Below are 24,167 nucleotides of genomic sequence, written 5' to 3' on the forward strand. Positions count from 1 at the left end.
GAAAAATGAAATTGGACCACTTCCTTACACCACACACGAAAATAGACTCCAAATGGATGAAGGACCTCAATGTGAGAAAGGAATCCATCAAAATCCTTGAGGAGAACGCAGGCAGCAACCTCTTCGACCTCAGCCGCAGCAACATCTTCCTAGGAACATTGGCAAAGGCAAGGGAAGCAAGGGCGAAAATGAACTATTGGGATTTCATCAAGATCAAAAGCTTTTGCACAGCAAAGGAAACAGTTAACAAAACCAAAAGACAGCTGACAGAATGGGAGAAGATATTTGCAAACGACATATCAGATAAAGGGCTAGTATCCAAAATCTATAAGGAACTTAGCAAACTCAACACCCAAAGAACAAACAATCCAATCAAGAAATGGGCAGAGGACATGAACAGACATTTCTGCAAAGAAGACATCCAGATGGCCAACAGACACATGAAAAAGTGCTCCACGTCACTCGGCATCAGGGAAATACAAATCAAAACCACAATGAGATATCACCTCACACCAGTCAGAATGGCTAAAATTAACAAGTCAGGAAATGACAGATGCTGGCGAGGATGTGGAGAAAGGGGAACCCTCCTCCACTGTTGGTGGGAATGCAAGCTGGTCCAACCACTCTGGAAAACAGCATGGAGGTTCCTCAAAATGTTGAAAATAGAACTACCCTATGACCCAGCAATTGCACTACTGGGTATTTACCCTAAAGATACAAACATAGTGATCCGAAGGGGCACGTGTACCCGAATGTTTATAGCAGCAATGTCTACAATAGCCAGACTATGGAAAGAACCTAGATGTCCATCAACAGATGAATGGATCAAGAAGATGTGGTATATATACACAATGGAATACTATGCAGCCATCAAAAGAAATGAAATCTTGCCATTTGCGACGACGTGGATGGAACTAGAGCGTATCATGCTTAGTGAAATAAGTCAATCGGAGAAAGACAACTATCATATGATCTCCCTGATATGAGGACATGGAGAAGCAACATGGGGGGGTAGGGGGATAGGAGAAGAATAAATGAAACAAGATGGGATTGGGAGGGAGACAAACCATAAATGACTCTTAATCTCACAAAACAAACTGGGGGTTGCTGGGGGGAGGTGGGATTGGGAGAGGGGGAGCGGGCTATGGACATTGGGGAGGGGAGGCAAACCATAAGAGACTATGGACTCTGAAAAACAACCTGAGGGTTTTGAAGGGTCAGGGGTGGGAGGTTGGGGGAACAGGTGGTGGGTGATGGGGAGGGCACGTTTTGCATGGAGCACTGGGTGTTGTGCAAAAAGAATGAATACTGTTACGCTGAAAAAATTAATAAAAAGGGAAAAAAATCATTTAAAAAAGAAAAAAAAATAAAAGTATGTTGCTTAATTTCCCTATTTGGGGGTTTTTCCAGATAGTTTTATACTGTTAACTTCTGATTTATTTTCACCTTGGGCATGGGTCATTCCTTGTAAGTATTTTGAGATTTGTGCTGGCAAATGACCCATCTGCATTTGAAAAGAACATGAACTCTGTTGTTGAGCAGTGTCATGTGCATAATTTTATATGTGACAAAATTAACAACCTGGGATGTAGTGGAAATTTTTTTGAAAGTTCTTCCAACTTTTTCAGACCAGTGCTTCTCAATCTGTCTGTAACACGCTGAATACTTATTTTTCCCTTTGTCTTTATGATTGCCTTGATGCCAAGTGATAAACAGGGATGCTAGTATTTAACTCACAATGAAGCATTTTTCCAGTGGACCTTGCACATCAAATCTTGAGTTTCCCTGAGAAGTCAAGTTCAGATAGACTGAATGGGGATCTCTGGAACAATTTTAAGCTGCTTCTTGTGTTTTAGAAAGAGAATAAATGCAAAACAAAATTAAGAACAAATGTGACTCATTCATTGTTCGGCCCGTATACATGTCTAGTGGTGACAGTGTCCAGATTCGTGTTTTAGAAAGAGAATTGGTGGCACTAGCACAGATGGACCAAACAGGGAGACAGACGGTGACAACTTGGGTGTTTCTTGGAAGAGCCCAGGTGAGAGATGTTTATGGAAGGCGCAAATCTGTAGCGACAAGTAGACTTGAAAGAAGGGATAGTTTTGAGAGAGGTTTTAAATATAATTTAAATGTCTATATCTGAAATGAGGTGATGTTGGAGTTAAAATTTACTCCCAGGTTTCTGCCTTGAATAACTAGATGAAAGATGATCCCACTCATCGTAAAGTAGAAAAATCAGATGAAAAACAGTAGTTGGTTGGGAGAAGGAGTATTACATAGCTTTGGCTTAGAACTGTTTGCTCTATATGCAGGATGAGCAATGCAATAGCTAATGTGGGATGGCATGGCTTTAGGATAGATGTGATATTACGACATAATTGATACTGTGGCATATACAGGGTGCTAGAATATAGGGGACTCATCTTATTTTAAGCTTAATTCCTGATCTCTCCTAAGTGAAACCCCATCTAGTCTTTATTTGCATTTCCATAATGGGAAATGTTTACAATAAAAGGCAAACCCAGATGTTTTAACAATGTCTGGTTAGCCCTTGTTGAATAACAGACTACTTCAAAGTTAATGGCATAAGAGAGCCACCACTTTATTATTCTGTGATTGCAGATTTGGACAGCACATAGTGGGGATGGTTTGGAAATGGTGTTAGAGAACGAAAGAGACCAATCCTGGCTATAAAAGGGGGACATAGAAATCCACTGTTACTAACCACGATCATCCTGAAAGTTTAGCCCCGGTGCGACACAAGAGGAGTACTTTGTTCTCATCACCTCTTAAAGTAAACAGAAAAGACTTCACTGTATTTTACCTCGTAACAAACATCTCTGTTGTCTGAAATATTCTTGTCACTCTTTAAGGAGGCACGTAGTGTGAAGTCTCCCCATCTCTCTCCTCCAGGTGCCCAATTCTTTCCCACCCTCCCCCACATTAAATACAAAAGAAAACAAAGTCAGACAGCTGCTGCTTTGAGTTTTTGAAATCTTTCAGAGACTTTTTACAATATGCCATTGTATGGACATAGCCTAGTTTATTTAATCAGTTCCCTAGTGATGGACCTTGGGTTGTTTGCAGTCTTTTGCTTTTATAAGCAATACCCCAGCAAGAGGTCTTACACATTCATAATTTCCCATAAGTAGGATGCATTCCAGTAGCTAGAAGAACAAGGTGGTATATGCATCTGTAACTTTGATAGCTACTGCTATATTCTTCTCCTTAGGTCAGTGGGTTAAAAACCCAGTTGTGAGCCTACCAGTTACGCAGACAGTGCTTGTGTTCCCTTGGCTTTGCTATCAAGTATGGGAACAGATGTATTTATTTAGCTAATCTGATAAATATTTTTTACTTTTTATTTATTTTTTTTGCATTTTTCTTAACTAAACTTTTTATTTGCTTAAAGGTAATTTTTCTTTCTGTTTCTATGAATGTCTTCATAGTCTTCATCCATTTAAAAATTTAGATTGTTCGGGCACCTGGGTGGCTCAGTCAGTGGAGCATTTGACACTCCGCGCTCAGTGTGGAGTCTGCTGGAGGTTCTCTCTATCCCTCTGCCCCTCCCCCCCAGGCCCTCTTGCTCTCAGATAAATAAATCTTTTTTAAAAAATTAGATTGTTGCTTTTTTTTCTTACCTACTTTTAGGGCTCTTTGTTATTCTTGGTTTTGCTTTAGAAGATGTTTTGGGGGATGGGGAACTAACTGGGGATAGGTGAAAGGAGCAAAAGCTAAGATACTAAAAAAATACTAGATACTAAATAAAATCTTAATCTGTTGCTCATTCAGTTATAGCTCTTAGGCTCTAGGTGGTTGGTTATATCTAAAAAATTGCTCATAGAATCTAAAAGATTAAGGAAAAAGCCTAAGTCACAAAGCAGTATTAACATTCCTACCTATTTTTATTAATTTCTTATTGAGAAGACTATAACAATTCCAGGAAAATGTTTTAAAGTTGTTTTAAAACTATTATCCATTATAATTCTTGAACATCACATTTTATTGAGAAGACTATAACAATTCCAGGAAAATGTTTTAAAGTTGTTTTAAAACTATTATCCATTATAATTCTTGAACATCACATTTTGTTTTTATTTTTTCACAGTACAATCCTCATTTTTGCCTAAATAGTAGTATAATACTACTAATAGTAGTACTATAATACTACTAATAGTAGTACTATAATACTACTAATAGTACTAAATAGTAGTATCACAGTACATATTCATGTTATCATAGGTATTCTTAATAATTTCTTATAGTCTGTCACTTAATATATACATAGTTATTAAGTGCCTATGATTTTTAATGACTGCATCAAAATGTCCTATAATTTTTAAGCCATTCCCTAATTTGGGCCACTCAGGTTGTTTCCGTGTTTTTGCTCTTAAAAGTTGTACTACTGAGTATCTTCTTTCATTTATGTTTTTCTTTTGTTGAATTATTTTCTTAAGATAAATTCCTGAATAGGTTTAAAAGAATAGAGTATGAACTTTTTTAAGGCTCTTGATATTTGTTGCCATCTTGTTTCCAAATTATTGTAAAAATATGTAGTGTAACCAGCCGTGATGAGGACACTAAAACCACACTATGCAGAATATGCTAGAACCATACCACCAGGACTGTAATTTTCCTTTTCAATTAAAGAAAAAAATTCTTCTTTAAGTAGATTTAAAAAGTCTATCATGATTATATTAAAATTTCATATCTTTGTCACCAACCCTTTTTTAAGACCTCATGTATCAGTATGAATTATTCTAAAATATTTTGCCTCACACTTCAGCTGCTCTCTTAGGCACCTGATCATGGGGTCAGGGGCTGTGCCCACTTTTTTGTGACCTCACTGTGTGGTTAAATATCCCTCTCCCCTCCTCCTCACCTGAGTGTTCATTCGTACTCAGGAACAGGTGCACTCAGCCAGCCACTCTCTTTTCTTTCATATACACCTTCCCTCCCACTATTGAGCCATTTTTTTTCTTTGTATCATTTGCTTTTGTGATCTCATTTTGACTATTTTAATTCATTCAGCTTTTAAACAAACTGTTTGAAGAGGTTCATCTCCTGCATGGCTTCAATTATATGTTTATCTTTGTTGTTTATTTATAAACAGTGGCGGTAGGAGCACCAGGGCAGAAATGGATCCACTCCTCTCTTACCTGCCTCAACCTCGAACCATCTGTGTTTCCAGAATCCTCTCCTAACCATTCCATGCTGCGCTGTCACCCTTTTTTATTAAAGACATTCCTTCAGTCTGGAATTTTCTTTTACCTTTCTCCACATTTTGGATACGTACTCGTTTTCTTTTGCTGGGTAACAAGTTAACTTCGTACCAATGGATTAAGACAACATAAATTTTTTTTTATGACTTTATTTTTTTTTCCATTTTATTTATTTTTTCAGTGTAACAATATTCATTGTTTTTGCACAACACCCAGTGCTCCATGCAATACGTGCCCTCCCTATTACCCACCACCTGTTCCCCCAACCTCCCACCCCTGACCTCACAAAACCATAAGAGACTATGGACTCTGAAAAACAACCTGAGGGTTTTGAAGACAACATAAATTTATTATGTCACATTTCCTTGCATCAGAAGTCCAGGTGCTGGGTCCCCTGCTCTGGGTCTTCATAGGTGGGAATCAAGGTGTCAAGAAGACTATGTCCTCTTCTGGAATTCAGGGTGCTCTTCTAAGCTCTTTCACGCTCTTGGGAGAATTCATTTCCTAGAGATTATAAGAGTGGAGGTCCCATTGCTTGCTGACCGCCAAGGTCTCCCCCAGCTTCTAGAGGCTTCCCTCAGGGCCTAGCCGCATGGCCTTCTCATGTCACCCTTAGTGTCCCCTGAAATTATATTTCAACTTTCTGTAAGCTTTTTCAGGAGTGTGAATTGCTCCCTTGCCTTCTTCACATGGCGCTTTATCTTTGGTCTTACTCTGCTTCAGTAAGCGAAATAAACCCTTCAAGTTCATGGCATTGCCATAATGGAAACAACACACCTTGCCTTTGGAGTGAGTGATACTAGATAAGCATTTCACCTTGGCTTGCTTGCTCTCTGTATTGTTGAGACAACTCTTACTAAGGGTGAAGGTTATTTTAAATAAAATTGAGGGTTCTTTCTGAATATTAACAGTCCATTCTGGCATGTTTCAAACATACCTGCCCGTCTAGTAAGCCTTGTAGGGACAAGAGACGATCTTTTCTCTCTCCTCTGTAACCTGCACATAGTAGGGTAAATGTTCAAATCAGGGCAAACAAGGATTACTCAGAGGCAGAAACCAGGGCTTTAAAGAGTCTGGAATATAATTCTGAATGAAACAGTATTAGAGACAGTGTGACTCCAGAGTGTTTCAGTGCGGTAAGTCAGTGAGGAATGCGGGAAGCATGAGAAACTTAAGACAGGGACCCTCCTAGAGGTCTTCACAGTCCCTCCCCAGTGCCTGGCCACCAGAAGGCGCTCCACCAGTAGTACTGGTTACTTATCAGCAAGTAGCATTCACCTGTGAAGTCTTTATATTTTCTAAATCAGTTTCGTTTTGTTTTCCTAATTGTAGCTGGTGCTCATGATCGGATCGGTTGGGCCTTTGGCCTAGGACTGGAAAGACTGGCCATGATCCTTTATGACATCCCTGACATCCGCCTCTTCTGGAGTGAGGATGAGCGTTTTCTGAAGCAGTTCCGTGTGTCAGATATCAACCAGCATGTGAAATTCCAGGTAAAGTGACCTGAAGAATATAATAATAATAATAACAACAGTTTTTAAGAACTGAAGAGGTCATATGCTTGAAAAGGAACTTGTGGAATTTAAACATCATGTGTATTTGAAACGACGTTTTTTTAACAAGATTTTTTATTTGAGAGAGAAAGCATGAGCAAGAGAGCAGGAGAGAACATGACCAGGGCAGAGGGATTGAGGGACAGGGAGAAGCAGACTCCCCTCTGAGCAGGGAGCCCGATATGGGACTCAGTTCCAGGACCCTGGGATCATGACCTGAGCTGAAGGCAGACGCTTAACTGACTGAACCACCCAGGCACTCCTTGGAAAGAAGTTTTAAATAGAGGTCCGTAAAGACACAGGAGTTCATAAACCGTCAGAAATAACATGCAGAAAAATAAGAGATTTATCAAGCTTTCAGTCTGAGCAAAGAACTAACCTTGGGTTTTGTTAATTACCATTTTATTGTTATGAAATGGCCATCTTTTTTTTAAAAGATTTATTTATTTATTTATTTGACAGAGAGATCACAAGTAGGCATAGAGGCAGGCAGAGAGAGAGGGGGAAGCAGGCTTCCTGCTGAGCAGAGAGCCCAATGCGGGACTTGATCCTAGGACCCTGAGATCATGACCTGAGCCGAAGGCAGCGGCTTAACCCACTGAGCCACCCAGGCACCCCTGAAATGGCCATCTTAATTACTGATAATACTTTTAGTTTTTCTGATATAATGTGGACACATTGGCTTTCTTATGATTAGTGTTTGCAGTGTGTTTTCCTTATTTCATTTTCTTTTTTCTTTTTTTTTTTTAAAGATTTTATTTATTTATTTGACAGACAGAGATCACAAGTAGGCAGAGAGGCAGGCGGAGAGAGAGGGGGAAGCAGACTCCCCACTGAGCAGAGAGCCTAATGTGGGGCTCGATCCCAGAACCCTGAGATCATGACCTGAGCTGAAGGCAGAGGCTTTAACCCACTGAACCACCCAGACGCCCCCCCCTTATTTCATTTTCATTCTAGGTCCTTATATTATGTGTGCTTCTTGTAAACTGCCCAGAGTTGGGTCTTTTTATTTAAGCCCCTATTTAACTGCAGTGTTGACTACTGCTTACAGTTAGTATAATTACATGGGAGATTCTTGGGCTTAATTCTATCATTTTTTAATTTCTTCTCCATTTGCCCCTTCTTTCTTTCTTCATTTGGAATCTGAGGTTTTGTGTTTATTGGTATGTTTGTTCTTTTATTCCATTTTATCACCCCTGTTACTGCTCAGTGTCACCATTTTGTATGTTTTAAAGAGATTTATTTATTATTTAGGCGAGAGAGTGAGCACGAGCTCCCTGTACCCTGGATCATAACCTGAGCCAAAATTAAGAATTGGTCACTCAACCGACTGAGCCACCTAGGTGCCTCTCCATTTTCATTGTTTAGTGGCTATTCTAGATTACAACATGCATAATTAATCCATTACCCTTTACCATGGTGACTGTTACACGTTATACAACTTCATGACACATTTAAAGTTTTCTTTACTCCTTTTGAACTTACTATTACTATTGTTATTTTATTTCTCCATGTATTATAACCCCACAGTATATCACTGTCTTTGCCTCAAATGGCCAATTGTCTATTTAAAGAGACGTGAAGCTATGTTGTTTTATATCTCCCTTGATATTTACCCCACTGATCATCATTCCTTCCTGCTGATCTTGGTTTTTCTCTGTGATCATTTCCTTCGGTCTGGAGAACTTCCTTTAATATTTTCCTGTAATGCAGCACAAATGTTCGCAGTTTGCTTGTCTGGAAATGCCTTTGTTTCACCCTTAACTTTTAAGGGTATTTTCTACGAATACAGATATCTAAGTTGCCAGTTTATGTATGCACATGTGTGTATGTGTAGACACGTGTGGATGTGTGTGTGCATGTACGGATGTGTAGGTGTGATGTGATGTGTATGCGTGTGTGTGTATGTTTGTGTGAGTGAATGTGTGGGTTCCGTTCAGCTCTTGAAACATGTCATTTCTTTGCCTTTGTCTTTGTTTTCTGGTTTTCAGTGGTTTAACTTATGTGTGATTTTCTGGTTTCCAGCTTGGGGTTTCACTGGGTTGGATTAATGTCCTTCAACCACCCTTGAAACCCTCACCTACTATCTCTTCCAACAATTCTACTCTGTCTTTCCTTTTCTTTTCAGGCTGCAGCTGTGTGTATATCAGACCATTTGAAATTATGCCATACTACTCTGATTCTCACTTTTTTTTTTTTTTAACTCAGTGCTTTATTTTGGATAGTTTTTATTCTCTTATCTTTGGGTTTACTAACCTTTTCTGTTTTGTTCATTAAACCATAAATCCCGCCAATGAATTCATATTGTACTTAACAGTTCTACAATTTCTCTCTGCTTCCTTTTTAGAGTTTTCATCACTCTGGTGAATTCATCATCTTTTCACCCATTTTGTACATTTTCCCTTAAATTCTTTAACATCGTTGTAATAGTTGTTTTTAAGTCCTGTCTGTTGATTCCAATCATTTTGTTATCTGTTGTTCTCCTTTTATTCTTTTTTCTTCTTTGTTATGGTCACATTTTTCCTGCTTTTCCACTGACCTCACTTTTATGTTGTGTATAAAAGAACAAAGCAGTCGAAGCAGGTAGTATCTCTCCTCACAAAGCCTTGTCCTTTCCCCTATCGGTAGCTAAGGTGACTAGATGAGATCTTTTTGTTCTAATCGGGGGTCAAGCTGGATTCTGGATTTCACATGTGATTTTCCCATTGATGGTAAGATCTGGCATCGCAGCAGAGTCTGGGATCATGCATGTGAGATTCTGTCTGTCTCCTTCCCACCCACTTGCCACCTTCTTCACCCAGCAGTGCTTGCTTGCCAGGCGAAAGTATGATGAAGGGACACTGGCTGGCCATGGGGGCTCGCCGTGGGGGCTCGCCGTTCCTTCACCTCCGCCATACTAGTCAGTCTCCTTATTGCAGCCAAGTTTCTTCACCAACACCAGGCTAGCTCTTCCGGCTACTCATGCCCAGGACAGGGTGTGTGTGTGTGTGTGTGTGTGTGTGTGTGTGTGTGTGTGTGTGAGTGAAGGGGTGAAAGCACCCATCAATGCCCGTCTGCCCCAGAAGGGCTCATCTCCCTCTGGAATTCCACTCAATTAGACTTGTATCCAGATCTTCTCAATGTCTTGCACAACAAGATTACTAAATTTATTGTGTTCTCATCATTACCGTGGGACCAATGGTTTTCTGTGACCCTTTGCATCCTAACCAAAAGTGGAAAAATCTCTTACAGCTTATTCGCATTTTAGTTTCACCTTTGGTGCCTTTAAAAAAAAAAAAAAGAAATCCCGTTTTTTTTTTAAGTAAGCTGTTTATTTTTATCCTGGCGCCAGGTCCTTCTAAGTTAATTTAGAATAAAACTCCATCTAAATGATCAAATGTAAAAACCTGACTAAGGATGTAAGTTTTCCTCATTCACCTTTTCATTTCTTCAGTCATTTATTTATTTGGCAAACATTGATGGAACACCAACCAGCGTTGTACAGAGCAGGGCACTCAGTGCTGGCGGGACACTCACAGATGACTAACAGAGTTGCTGCTGAGTCAGTGGCTTAAGTCCAGTCTTAAGTGCACTGTAACTGTCACCTCTTGGGAGACACGAAGATACCCAGGGAGAGACATGTCATTTTTTGTCATTTCTTCTGCCTTCACATTTCAAAATCAGTGCACGCATACTTGCACTATAAAGTAATTTAAATTTCTGTCTTTGTGTAATAAACCTAAGAACTTCTGATGGGGCAGTTAGGATTTGATTGCTAAAAAAATACCTGTCCATAAAATATGTTGTAAAGGATAGATTATAGAGAGCAGTTTCCTAATTATTCACCTGTAATTAGTATTTATTGGTTAGATCTGCATTAGTTCCCTACTGTTGGCATAGCAAGTTACCACAAACATAGAGGCTTACAACAACATCCATTCTTATTTCATAGTTCCAGAAGTCAGCACTGTAAAATCATTCTGACTGGGCTAAAGCGAAGGTGTAAGCAGTCCTGATTCCTTCCAGCGGCTCAAGGGGAGAATCCATTTCCTTGCCTGTGAGAGCTTGTAGGGCCTAGTTGCGTTCTCGGATCATGGCTTCCCCTCACACTGCCTTTCCCCCCCTCCTCTCTGTAGTCACATCACCTTCTCTGAAGTTTTGTCTTCTTCTTACAAGAAAAGGACTCTTGTGATTACTTGAACCCACCGAGATGATTCAAGATGATCTCCACATCCCAAGATCCTTTCTTAATCACATGTGAAAGTTCTTTCTGAGTGGAAGGGAACCTGTTCATGGCTTCCAGGCTTTAGGACGTGGGCATCTTTGGGGGGCCATTATTCAGCTTAACACATATACCTTTACCGATTCCATTTTCATCATGGCAGGTATAAGAGAGCAGATTTTGTGGTTAAATATAAGTAATGCAGACAGTTCTAGAGTGTTAGCATTTTTACCTCTTCATATGGAGTAGTCACTTAGAATGAGACTCATTTTGTCACTTAATGTTGTTGACCTGTCTTATGAAGACTATTTAGCATGATCATACTACTATGAGAGACCACTCTCCAGAGGGAAGGCAGGACACGTGAGGGGAAAGATCTGTTGGCACCTGTGAGTTTGTGGCTTCTCTGGCTGGAAAACTCTGGGAATATTTGGGAATTGTATTGTGTGGGGCTGGCAGGAGGCAGAAATTTCTTTTCTTTCTTCTCCCTTCAAGCCATCCAAGATTATGTTTTAGGCTCTCAGGTCTTCTAGCATCTTCCTCTGCACAGTTTCCGTGGTCTTCTAAATCCATCTGTCCATCTTGCTGGGCTGGCTCTCTTCCAGGGGTTGGCAGTGGTCTGATCTGTCTCACCCCGGGGCCCCATCTATTGCCTGAATGCCTTCAAACCATCGTGTGCATCTAGTAAGTAGGAAACTCACGTTATGGTGTGATTTTGATTTTTGGTGTCTTTTTTACATGGTTTGAGTTCAGTGCTTTTGTGCCTGACCTTGATCAGAGCCTAAAATACACAGATGAACACTTAGTGGCTAACACTCATTCAGGCCTCACTCTGTTCAGTATTCTGAGTACTCACTCAGTGTTCAGTATTTCAAAGACCTTACGTGCCTTGATGTAGTCCTCTTAATAACCCTCTGAGTTTAGGTACGAACATTCTTTGCACTGTAGAGTCAGGGGAATGGTTGAGAGACAGAGCACAAGCAAGGGGAGCGAGCAGCAGGCAGAGGGAGAAGCAGGCTGCTCGCTGAGCAAGGAGCCCGATGCAGGACTTGATCCCAAGACCCTGGAATCAGGGTTTAAGTTGTTCTAACAGTTCCAGAAATTGGTGTACAGCTTCTAGAAAAATAAGGCATTGAGTGAAATTACCTGGTTTATTAACTTACTGGTAGCAAGCTGCATGTGTTAATAATTCTCAAACTTCAGTGTGGAAATAAGTCAACTGAGGGTCTTATTAAAATGCAGATTCTGATTTAGTGTGGCTAATGCGGAGCTGGACACCGCATTTCTATGAAATTCCCAGATGATGTGGACACTCTGGGTCCACGGACCACACTCTGAAGCTACAGAAGGATGGATAAGCTCATCTTACTTGTCAGAGCCTCAGCAACCTCACCTGTAAAAGGAGACGATGAAGTGAGATAGTCTGACCAGGTGATCAAACTCACTGCTTCCTCCGGTGCAGTGTAGATTTTGGTTTAGTATAAATGACGTGGAAAACAGAGGCAGAAAAAAAATTATCAAATTTCCTTACTATTTGCAGCCCACTGACAAGTCCTTGAAAAAAGGGAAAGCCACCTTCCCTCGGAACTCAGCTGCCTTAGTGTTAATGCTTTGTTAAGGGCAAAAGGCAATTTTAGCCCAACTCCCGGGCTCCTGTAAGTCTACATTCACATATAAAAATTCCTTCGGAAACTTCCTTTATCTCTGCCCCCCAAGATGCATGTTGACAGTCATCCCCAGCATATGATCCACTGGTAGATATCTGAAGGGTCTCATAACTGAAGGTTTACAGTAATAAATGAACTTTTCCAAACAATAGCTCGTCCCCCTTAGGATCCTGGAAACCTTCTTTTCTTTCTTTTTTTTTTTTAAGATTTTTTTTATTTTTATTTTTATTTACTTGACAGACAGAGATCACAAGTAGGCAGAGAGGCAGGCAAAGAGAGACCCGCTGAGCAGAGAGCCCGATGCGGGGCTCGATCCCAGGACCCTGAGATCATGACCTGAGTCGAAGGCAGAGGCTTAACCCACTGAGCCACCCAGGCGCCCCCCCCCCGCTTTATTTTCAAAATACCTGGGAGGCTTACCTATGCCCATGTGTCCAATCCCTGTGCTTTCATAAAACCACCTTTTTTGTACTATAGATGTCTAAAAAATTCTTTTTTGGCCATTGGCTTCGAACCCTAACATCTTTCCTACATCATAGCTATCACAATAAATAGATCCATGAGTTATCATTCCTTTGAACTAATCTTGAAACTCTTCTTTCTTCTTGCTCTGTGAATTTCAGTTGTGATTTCAGTTGCAATCCTGTAACATTTTTGTTTTTATGACCTGCCGAAGAGCTTCCTTTCTTCTTCCTTTCCTTCTTTTTCTCTTCCTTTCCCTTCCATCCTTCCTCCCTCCTTCCTTCCTTTCTTTCTTCCTTTCTCTGTCTCTGCCCCTCTCTCGTTTGTTCGTTTGTTCGTTCATTCATTCATTCATTCATTCATTCTTTTGTATTTGTCAATGGGAGCGGACTGTGTGAATAAACTCATACAGTTTAAATGCATATTTAAACATTATGCGTTAGTCAGAGATTTGTTTATGTGCTTTATTTATGAAAAGAAAACAGTAGTACTTAATTTAGGAAAAAAACCAGGACCAGAGATACAGAGGATGAGGCTGCATGTGCACAGGGTTTGGTGCAGGCCTCAACAGGACAGTGACCGTCAAAGGCATCTCCAAGGTCAATCTTGAGTAGACTCCCGCGGGAAAGTGTGTCAGAGTTTGGCCTTGCTCTCTCTACAGTATGAAGCATCAGCTGGGATGCTTGGTTATATGAAGACTGGCAGTTTCTAGAGGCCAGGGCTGGCCATTTGCCCTTACTGATGTCTTCCAGCAATCCTAGTTCAGTGGCCCATGTATTGTATGTTAATTTGTTTAATACCTTATAATACTCACCACTTGTTGAGTGCTGTGTGCAGGCCACTGGGCTAAATACTTAACTTTCATTCATTACAACCTGATGGGGTAGGTTTTATTTTATTGGTGATGCAACTGAGGCAGGGAACCGCAAGTAACTCAGCCACGAGGACTGTAGTGGTAAGTGACACAGCTAGGATTTTGTCTGTAGCTGACTGCAAAGAGCTCCTGACGGTGAACTCGTGAACTGTTGTGCCTAGACCAAAACACTGTTATCCAATCGGGAAGGTGAAATTGACAGTTCCTGACATCATGTTGTTTCCAATCTAGAAGAAGAGATAGCTTCATCAAGAGATAATTATAAAATAATATAAAGCAAATAACAGAGCTGTATAGGTACATGTAGAATTTTGCTGACACTGACCAGTGCATGTGGAGGTCAAAATTATCTTCTTCTTCCTTTTTTTAAAAATGCTTTTTTGCTAGTTTAATTCTCAAAATCCCTCCATGTCTCTCCAGAATTGTATTAGGACTTGAGCCTGTGATTACTTGCTAATCTCCGTGGCTTGGAATTGCTCCTAGATCTGGTTCTGCTGTCATTATCATAAATGTTGTCTGATAGAGACTTAATACAGGATTATGCAGAGTTTCTTCATTCTATTCCCAAATAAATCTAGCTGTGAGAATCCCATCAGCTTCATAGTGTTGCAGTGTTATGAATGGATCTCTGATTTTTTTCACTATTTCCGTATGCATTTTTTCCCAACTCCCATGTACATAGAAAGCACGTATCTCTCTTTTTCTAGAAACTGATGTTTACCCCCTGGACACTTCAGGTAGACCTCATCTTAGTGTGCTTCGTTTTATTTTATTTCACAGATAACTGCACTTTTTATAAGATGAAGGTCTGTAGCAGCCCTGTGTGTCCAGTAAGTCTGGCGGCTCCATTTTCCTAGTATAATTTGCTTGCTTTCTGTTTTTGTGTCACATTTTGGCACCTCTTACAGTTCCTCAAACTTTTTCATTATTACTATATTTGTGAGGTGATCTCTGACCTGTGATCTTTGATGTTACTAGTATAGTTGTTTGGGGCACCACAAACCATGCTAAGTCACTGAACTTAACTGAAAAATATAGTGTGTGTCCTGTCTGCTCTACCAACCAGTCAGTCCTCCATTTCTCTCCCTCTCCTCTGGTTCCCCTATTCTCTGAGACACAACAATATTGAAATCAGACCAACTACCAGCCCTACAGTGGCCTCCAAGTTTCCAAGTGAAAGGAAAACTTGCACATCTCTCACTCTAAATCAAGGGTTAGAAATGATTAAACTCAGTGAGGAAAGCATGTCAAATGGTAGCACAGGCTGAAAACTAGACCCCTTGCACCGAATAGTTAGCTGAGTTGTGAGTACAAAGAAAAGTTCTTGAAGGAAATTAAGTGCCCCTCCAGCGAACACATGAATGGTAAGAAAGCAAAACAGTCTGATTGCTAATAGGGAGAAAGTTTGAGTAATCTAAATAAAAGACAACCCGCTGTAACATTTCCTTAAGCCAAAGCCTAATCTGAGGCATGACCCTACCTCCCTTCAATTCTGGGAAGGCTGAGAGAAGTGAGGAAGCTGCAGAAGGAAAATCTGAAGCCAGTGGAGGTTGGTTCATGAGGTTTCAGGCATGAAGCCATCTCCATGACATCAGAGCTCAAGGTGAAGCAGCAAGGGCTGATGGAGAAGCTGCAGCAAACCATCCAGAAGATCTCGCTAAGGTCACTAACGAAGGTGGCGGTACTAAACAGCATATGTTCAGTGTAGACCAAACAGCCTTCTATTGGAAAAAGATGCCATACAGGTCTTTCATAGCTAGAGAGGAGAAGTCAATGCCTGACCTCAAAGCAGAGGCCGACTCCCTTGTCTGTGGCTAATGCAGCTGGTGACTTGAAGTTGAAGCCGATGGTCATTTACTATTACAGAGATCTTAGGGCTTTTAAGAATTATGCTAAATCTACTCAGCTTGTGCTCTATAAATGGAACAACAAAGCCTGGATGACAGCATGTCTGTTTGTATCATGGTTTACTGAATATTTTAAGCTCTCTCTTGAGACGTACTGCTCAGAAAGATCCTTTTCAAAATATGACTGCTCACTGACAATGCACCTGGTCACCCAACGCCTTTCATAGATACGTACAACGAGATGAACATTGTCTTCATGCCTGGTAACGTGACATCCATTCTGTACCTCATGGGTCAAGGAGTGATTTTAACTTTTACATCTTAGTATTTAAGAAATGCATTTCATAAGGCTGTAGCTGCCATAGATGGTGATTGCTCTGATGGATCTGGGCAAACTGGGCCAGTATTGAAAACATTCTGGAAAGGATTCACAATCCCGAATGCCATTAAGAACATATAAAATTCATGGAAAATTGTCAAAATATCAACATGAACAGGAGTTTGGAAGAAGTTCATTCCCACCCTCATGGATGACTTTGAGAGCTCAGGACTCCAGTGGAGGAAGGAACTGCAGATGTGGTAGAAACAGCAAGAGAGCTAGAATCATAAGTGGAGCCTGAAGATGTGGCTGAACCGCTGTCATTTCACGGTAGACTCGAACGGATGAGGAATTGCTTCTCGTGGATGAGCAAAGATAGTGGTTTCCTGAGATGGCACCTACTCCCCGGGAAGACGCGGTGAAGACCATTGAGATGACAACAGAGGATTTAGACCATGACATAACTTAGTTGATCAAGCAGCAGCTTGAGAGGGTGCGAGGGGGTAAAAGGGGCTGAGAGGGTGGGCTCTAGTTGGAAAGAAGATCCACTGTGGGTAAAATTCTATCAAATAGCATCGCGTGCTACAGAGAAACCATTTGTGAAAGGAAGAGTCAATCAGTGTGGCAAACTTCATTGATGTCTTATTTTAAGAAATTTCCACAGCCACTCCAGCCTTCAGCACCCACCACCTTCTTGTTGATTGTTAGTCATCGACATGAAGGCAAGATCCTCCACCAGAAAAAGACTACAATTCACTGAAAGCTCAGATGATGATTAGCAATAAAGTTTTTTTAAATAAGGTATATACATTGATTTTTTTAAAGATTTTATTTATTTATTTGACAGAGAGAGATCACAAGTAGGCAGAGAGTCAGGCAGAGGGGTGGGGGGAAGCAGGCTCTCCGCTGAGCAGAGAGCCCGATTCAGGGCTCAGGGCTCGATCCCAGGACCTGAGACCATGACCTGAGCCGAAGGCAGAGTCTTAACCCTCTGAGCCACCCAGGCACCTCTATACATTGTTTTTTAAGACATAATGCTATTGCATATTTAATAGACTTCAGTATAGTATAAACATGACTTTTGTATGCGCTAGGGAACCAAAAAATTAATTTGATCTGCTGTATTGTGATATTTGCTTTATTATGAACCTGTAATAGAAAGAGGTAGAGGAAGATGTGGGGAAGATGACCATCTATAGAACCTTTGGTATGTGCTCTGTAATCATTGTTGACTGCAAAATGAGGAGAGATGCAATGAATTAAAGAATGGACAGGTTTGTTTTAGGAAGCATTATAGTGCTTATATGCAAAGCGTTATATTAGAACCTATCACAAAGTAAGTGTCTCATCCAGATTAACTAGTATTCATATTTTTATCACCACCACCACCATAACTACTACAAAACATACTCTTCTGAGCACAGAAGCTATAGTCCTCATGATTCCTAGCCCTTCCTGCCCGTAATTTCCATGTTTAGCTTGCTTTGCCTGCATTGGTGTTATGTAACCTCACTTTTACGGTATTAGGACATTTCGTTGACCTGCAGTCTGTGGAGTCCTCTGGAGAGGACAGTATTGGAAATCTGTATTGGAACCTCTATCCTCAGAGGCCTGTGGATTTATGACTGTTTTTTGGTTTTGTTAAGGCAGGATATCTTGTGATACATTTATATATTTCAAAAACTGCTACCACAGATTTCTTTTTTGTTTAAGGAGCTTAAAAAAAAAAAAAAGAATAAGATCTTCAGTGTCTTCTTCTACAGCTCTCTTGTAGTGTAGATTAGAAGGTTGTATTTTATATGACCTTTATATGTACACACATTCAATATCCATATTACATTTTCTTGGCTATTAACCTTGGAGATTTACAAGAATTTCCTATTTATAGACAACACATTAAACTTCAAATCTTGGCAACATCCATAAAATCTGACAAATTACATGCAGTATATTTTAGAAATTATCTATCTGACTAGAGGAGGTTTTGGTGTTTTTAAAAAAAGATTTTATGTATTTATTTTAGAGAGAGAGAGAGAGCATGCACAGGGGTGGGGGGTTGTGGAGGGGCAGATGGAGAGGGAAAGAGAGAATCCAAAGCAGACTGCGCTGAGCCTGGAGCCCAGTGTGAGGCCCTATCCCATGACCTTGAGATCATGACCTGAGCTGAAACCATGGGTCAGACTCTGAACCAACTGAGCCACCCAGGCACCCTGAGGAGGTTTTGGTATTTCTGCTTCTGGAAGCAGAGGGATACATTTATACTGTACAGAATCATCTAAACTGGATGCTAAAAGTTAATCGTTGAAGTTTTAGAAAAGATTTCATAATGCTTATGGGTTTCAAACTATCACATCGCACACGTTAAAAACATATACAATTTTGATTTATCAGTTATACCTTCATAAAGCTGGAGAGAAGAAGTTAGAGTTTCAAAATAAAATCATCAGAATAGAGACCAGAAACAAATACCATTTTGAAGGAATTGTCATAGGAAGAAAGAAAATGTCAATTAAACAAGAATGAGTAGGTCTGTAGGTTTTCTCCCTAGATATAAATATGGGAAGCTATTGTTACAGGATTGCAGTAGGGGATGCTTTTGGCTTCAACCAAGAAAAAGCCAATGCAAAATAGTTTAAATAAGAAGAACAATAGCAAGCCTCCCTCAGTGATGCCAGGGCTCTAGAACCTTGAACGCTTTTCCCCCTTGGGTTGAAAAATGGCGGCAGGAGCATTGAGCATCACCTCATACAAGATCCAGAAGCAGAAAACAGAACACCTTTGTTTCCTTTTTTTAAGTGTGAGGAAACGTTTTCCAGAAGTCCTCAACAGTTTATTCGCCTCATTTTCAAGGTAGTTGGAATGGTCTATGAAGGTAGCTTGCTGTTTTCTGATATTTATACTGAGCTCATGTCAGTAAGGCTTATTTTTCTGCATTATTTCACTACCAGCAATGCTGGGTGCTTACAATTAGGCCCCGTGACAATGCTGTCTCTTATTACGATAGCCATTTTATGAATGAACTGTCACTTACGAAATGGGCTGCTAGAAAAGCTATTCCAGCCTAAAACCTGTCTTCTGCTGGCGAATGCTTGAAATCATCTCTTAGAGTTTGACCCCCTCATCAAATGTGAAATATTCCTTTTGCCTAGACCGTGCTGTGCCTACTCTCCTAGGGTAACTGGTTGGGGTTCACGGGCATATGTAGCTATAGGACATTTTTTTCTCTATCTCAAATTGAGTATAGAAATCAAGGTCACCATGACCTATCCAACTATGTTAACTGTCTGGGCCAAAGGGTAAGAGGGCTGAAATACTAATCTCAAAGCCATTCAACCTAGGAGTGAGATCCTGGGAGTTGTCAAAGACATAATAAGTGTTGATTGGAGCCCATTCAAATGGAAATCAAGGTTTATATTAATGTCCTGGGATCCACGTTGAAGCCATGTAATTCACCTTACTAAATTCTTTAGAAAGGTAAGTGCGGTTCTTGCTGTCTTTGACTTATCTCATCCTGTGCTATAGGAAAAACAAATCTCTTCACTGTTCCAATTAGAGGAAGGTTCTGCTTCTTCACTCAAAGGGTAAGAGGAGCATTTGGGTTCATCTGAAATGTTAGGACTTAAAGTCAGCCTGTGTTTAGGTAGAGAAATGAGAATTACTTTGTGATCACATTATTGTACAGCTTTTCACACTTTGTACCGTTATATTGGTATTCTGTATCTGTAATCTTGTGATCTTGAAAATGAAGAATGGTTAAAGTAAGCAGTAATTTATATAGTAGATAGCTTAATTATTCTTTCTATCACTTGGCTGAGTAATGCATCAAATGTTTTCTTTCAATATGAGAGAAGAATTTATTTTCTGAAGGACCTCCCTGTGAGCTTTGTAAATGACAATTATAGACCGTAATTCACTACCAAAGACAGTCAATAAGAAATACATGACCCCTGTAGAGTCCGTTTGGCAGATTGTGAACTCCAGGTTAACTGCTCTCTGAGAGCCAGAAAGCTCTTTTATATTTATTTTTATTTGTTTTTAAAATGATAAATATTCTAAACATAAAAGCATATATTTCTTGATTAGATTTGCTGATAACATAGGACTGGGTGCCTTCTTCCCAACTAAGCTGTTTCCTCTCTCAAATATGCTACAGTTTTGTCGCAGATTCTTCTAGAGAGTGAAAGCACCAGAAGTGCATTTGACACACCTAACCCTTCCTGATGACGTTCTCCTTCTCTTCCTGCTGTCCTCCCCAGACGTGACCCCTGACTTCAATTTGATATTGGCCATTCTCATGTTATTTATAGATATTCAAAAACAGTTTGTAGGATTGCTTCAAAATGTATATTAAGTGACCAAAATAGTTAAAAAATAGAAATTCAGGCAGATTTTATGAGGAAATTGAGCGGATTTTGAAATGTATGTAGAAATACAGAGGGCCAGGAATGGCCAGATAACTAAAGTGGGAGGATTCGCTTAATCTGATATCATGTCCCTCTTAAAAGCTACTATGTGAAATTGGAGGGGCAGATGAACCATGAGAGACTAGGGTCTCTGGGAAGCAAACTGGGGGTTTTAGAACAGAGGAGGGGAGGTGGGTGAGCCTGGTGGTGGGTATTAAGGAGGGCAGGATTGCACGGAACACTGGGTGTTAAACACAATGAATCCTGGAACACTACATCAAAAACTAATGATGTACTATATGGTGACTAACATAACATAATAAAAAATTAACTTAAATTTAAAAAAAAAAAAGCTAGCATGTGGTGTTCAGGCAGCGTGGACAGAGAGGCTGGCAGGATGCACTGAGGAGCCCAGAAACATGTCTCTGTACCACGCTAGACCTGTGACCAGTCCTGCACTGTGAGACAGACAGACAGAAGGAGCCATAAAAGCAAGTGGAGCAGGGAAAATTGAGTGTCCATATGGAAAAAATGGAACTTGACCCCAGGTTCCTAATTATTCAAAAATGAATTCCAGGGGATTTGTAAATCTAAATGCAAAAAGCAATTTATTAGCTACTGACTTTGAAAGAGGCATTTTACCAGGAGTGATTCTTTGATTCTTACTGAAGTAAATTGAATTGGGGAGATTGAGCTAAATGAACTATGGTAATGTAAAACTAAAACCTAATTCCATGTCTGATCTTAAAAGTTTAGAAATGCATATTTATTTAAAGTCCTCACTCTAGGGGTGCCTGGGTGACTCAGTGGGTTAAGCCTCTGCCTTCAGCTCAGGTCATGGTCTCAGAGTCCTGGGATCAAGCCCCACATCAGGCTCTCTGCTCAGCGGGAGCCTGCTCCCCCCACCCCCCCCTGCTGCTCTGCCTACTTGTAATTTCTCTTTCTCTGTCAAATAAATAAAATCTTTTTAAAAAAATAAAAAATAAAGTTGTCACTCTAAGTTTTTTTGTAAAGCATTTTATCAAATGAGATATTTCTTTCCATTTCTAGTTTGCTAAGAGCTTTTATCATAAATGACTAAAAATTTGTCAATAAATTTGATATTTATGTATTTGATATTTAGGTATTTTATATATAGAAATATATATTTGGTCCATATATTTAAAAGCAATCTCATAATTTTTTGGCTTTTTGCTGTTAATATAGTGACATGTAGCGATTATTTTTTGCCTTCTATTCTTGAAATAAATATGGTGGAATATATGGCCTTTTTATATATTTCTGGATTTGATTTGCACATATTTGTCTAGGATTTTTAAATTTGTGTTCAAGGATAAAATAGATCTGCAGTTTTCTTTTTCTTATAGTCTTGATTTTAAAATTATGCTATCCTCATAAAACTAATTTGGAAGGGTTTTTTTTTCTTGTTCTCTGAGACAATATTTTGAAGTTCAACATTCTTTCTTAAAGTGTCTGATCGAATTTACCAGTGAAGTCAGCAGGGCCTGGAGTTTTCTTTGTGAGAAGTTTTTAACGACAGGTTAAATTTCTTAACAGTTATTAGCTTATGCAAATTTTACTTTCTTTTAGATCAGTTTTGATAAATAGTATTTTTTTCTAGGAATTTGTTTCATCTAACTCTCAAATAATGTATTGGCATAAAGTTATTTGTAATATTTTCTTATTATCCTGACTTAAAAGAATATTTTTAATTGGGGTGGCTGGGTAGGGCTCAGTCGGTTAAGCCTCTGCCTTGGGCCCAGGTCATGATACTGGGGTCCTGGGATTGAGCTCCACAGGGAGGCTGGCTCCCTGCTCAGCAGGGAGTCTGCTTCTCCCTCTTCCTTTCCTGTTCGCTACCCTCCCCCACTCATGCTCCCAAGTGCTCTCACTCTCTCAAATAAACAAAATCTTTAAGAAAAACTATTTTTAATTAATTAATAGTTATGCAAATTTACTAGCATTTTATCAAATTCAGTACTCATCTTTTTTTTTTCCATACTGAGACTTTTCTTAGGTTTTTCTTTTTCTTTTTCTTTATTTATTTTTTAAATTTTATTTTAGTTTTTCAGTGTCCTTTGAATGTTTTTTCTCCGAGGGATCATAAGTGGTGAACTCTTTTGGTCTCTGTATATCTGAAAATGTCTTCCTGTTGCCCTCATTCTTGAATGATAAGGTAGTGGGGCATAAGAGGGTGGTCATTCTCCTGTATCACTCTGAAGCTAGTACTTCTGGCCTTTGTAAGTCTGATTTAATCGAATTGTCTTTTCTTTGTGGGTAATAATGCCTTCACTCTTGGGTGGTGTTTAAGGCATTCACTTTATGTTTGATGTTCTCCAATTCTGCTATGTTGTATGTTAGTGTGGATTTATCTTTATTTATCCCACTTAGAACTTGAAGGATACTTTGATTCAACTCTAGAAAAATCTGTGTTATGATCTCTCTGAGTAGTGTTTCTCCTCCATACGCTTTTTACCTTTCTTGTGGGGTTTCATGTTGTTGTATGTTGGAGCTTCTTAGTTATCAGCCGTTTATCTTAACTATTCTTTGATTCTTTTTATTTCTTTGTCCTCCTGTGCCAGTGAATCTCTCAGTAATTTCTACCAATTCAGACGAGATCGGGCGCGTTCAGGGTGGTATGGCTGTAGACAATTTCTACCAATTCAGTAGTTTTCTCTGAGTTTTTTCTATAACTTCTATTTCCAAGATCTCTACTTCCGTTTCTTCTCCAGCTTCTTGTTTTATTTCTGCCTGGTTTAATTTTCTAATTCCTTGCTTTTTAAAATGGTTGTTACTTTGTTTAGCAATTTGAATACCTTCCTTATGCTTATTTTAAAGGCTTTAGCTTTCCTATAATATTAATTTTACCTTAAGTGAGTTCATGCTCTGGTTGTTGATTTAGTTGGTTGGGTTTATTTTTCAGTATTTCAAAGATCTGGCTTTGCAAATTCATTTTATATGCCTGTTCATTTTTTTCTTCATTTTTAAAAAATCACATACACTCATCCCTCCTTGTCTACTGTCCTTGTATGGTCTAGACTTGGTCCCAGTGTGTCCCACTTGACAACTGGTCTTACAATGGCATTTTAGAGTACCCACCTCTTGGTTATAATATAGTCACCAAGTTAGTGAGAGCTTTGGTTCAAAGACTGTATCGGCTTCTTTTTTTTTTTTTTTTTGCCTAGGCCCACAGTTTCCTATAGTGGAGGTGAGTCAAAGCATGAACTCAGAACCGTTCTGAGTTCTGATGGGAGGTTGAAATGAGACCATGGGGCAATAATTTATTTAACATTTAGGTTTTTTTTTAATTAAATTAATTTTCTATTAGAGTATAGTTGACATACAGTGTTACATTAATTTCAGTGTATAGCATAGTGATTCAGGAACTCTACACACTATGCCCTGCTTAACACCAGTGCAACCACCATCTGTCACCATACGATGCTATGACAATACCATTGACTATGTTCCCTATGCTGTGCCTTTAATTTTGTGACTTATTCATTCCATAACTGGAAGCCTTTATCTCCCACTCCTCTTATTTTGCTCATTCCTCTTTTCCCCTCCCTTCTGGCAACCATTCATTTGTTCTCTGTATTTATGGGTCTGATTCTGC

The 24,167-nt window shown here is 39.6% G+C and overlaps 1 protein-coding gene across 7 annotated transcripts in view; it reads left to right on the forward strand.

Moving 5' to 3' along the window:
• Positions 1-24,167, forward strand: part of FARS2 (phenylalanyl-tRNA synthetase 2, mitochondrial) — a 546,789-nt gene that overhangs the window by 335,790 nt on the left and 186,832 nt on the right. For all 7 annotated transcript variants that reach the window (XM_046006558.1, XM_046006561.1, XM_046006564.1 and 4 more), the window contains one exon: positions 6,558-6,718. In XM_046006558.1, the coding sequence (XP_045862514.1) occupies positions 6,558-6,718 (161 nt within the window). The remainder of the gene's footprint in view (positions 1-6,557; positions 6,719-24,167) is intronic.

Source organism: Meles meles, chromosome 5 (genome assembly GCF_922984935.1).
Source record: "Meles meles chromosome 5, mMelMel3.1 paternal haplotype, whole genome shotgun sequence".
Classification (NCBI taxonomy): Eukaryota; Metazoa; Chordata; class Mammalia; order Carnivora; family Mustelidae; genus Meles; species Meles meles.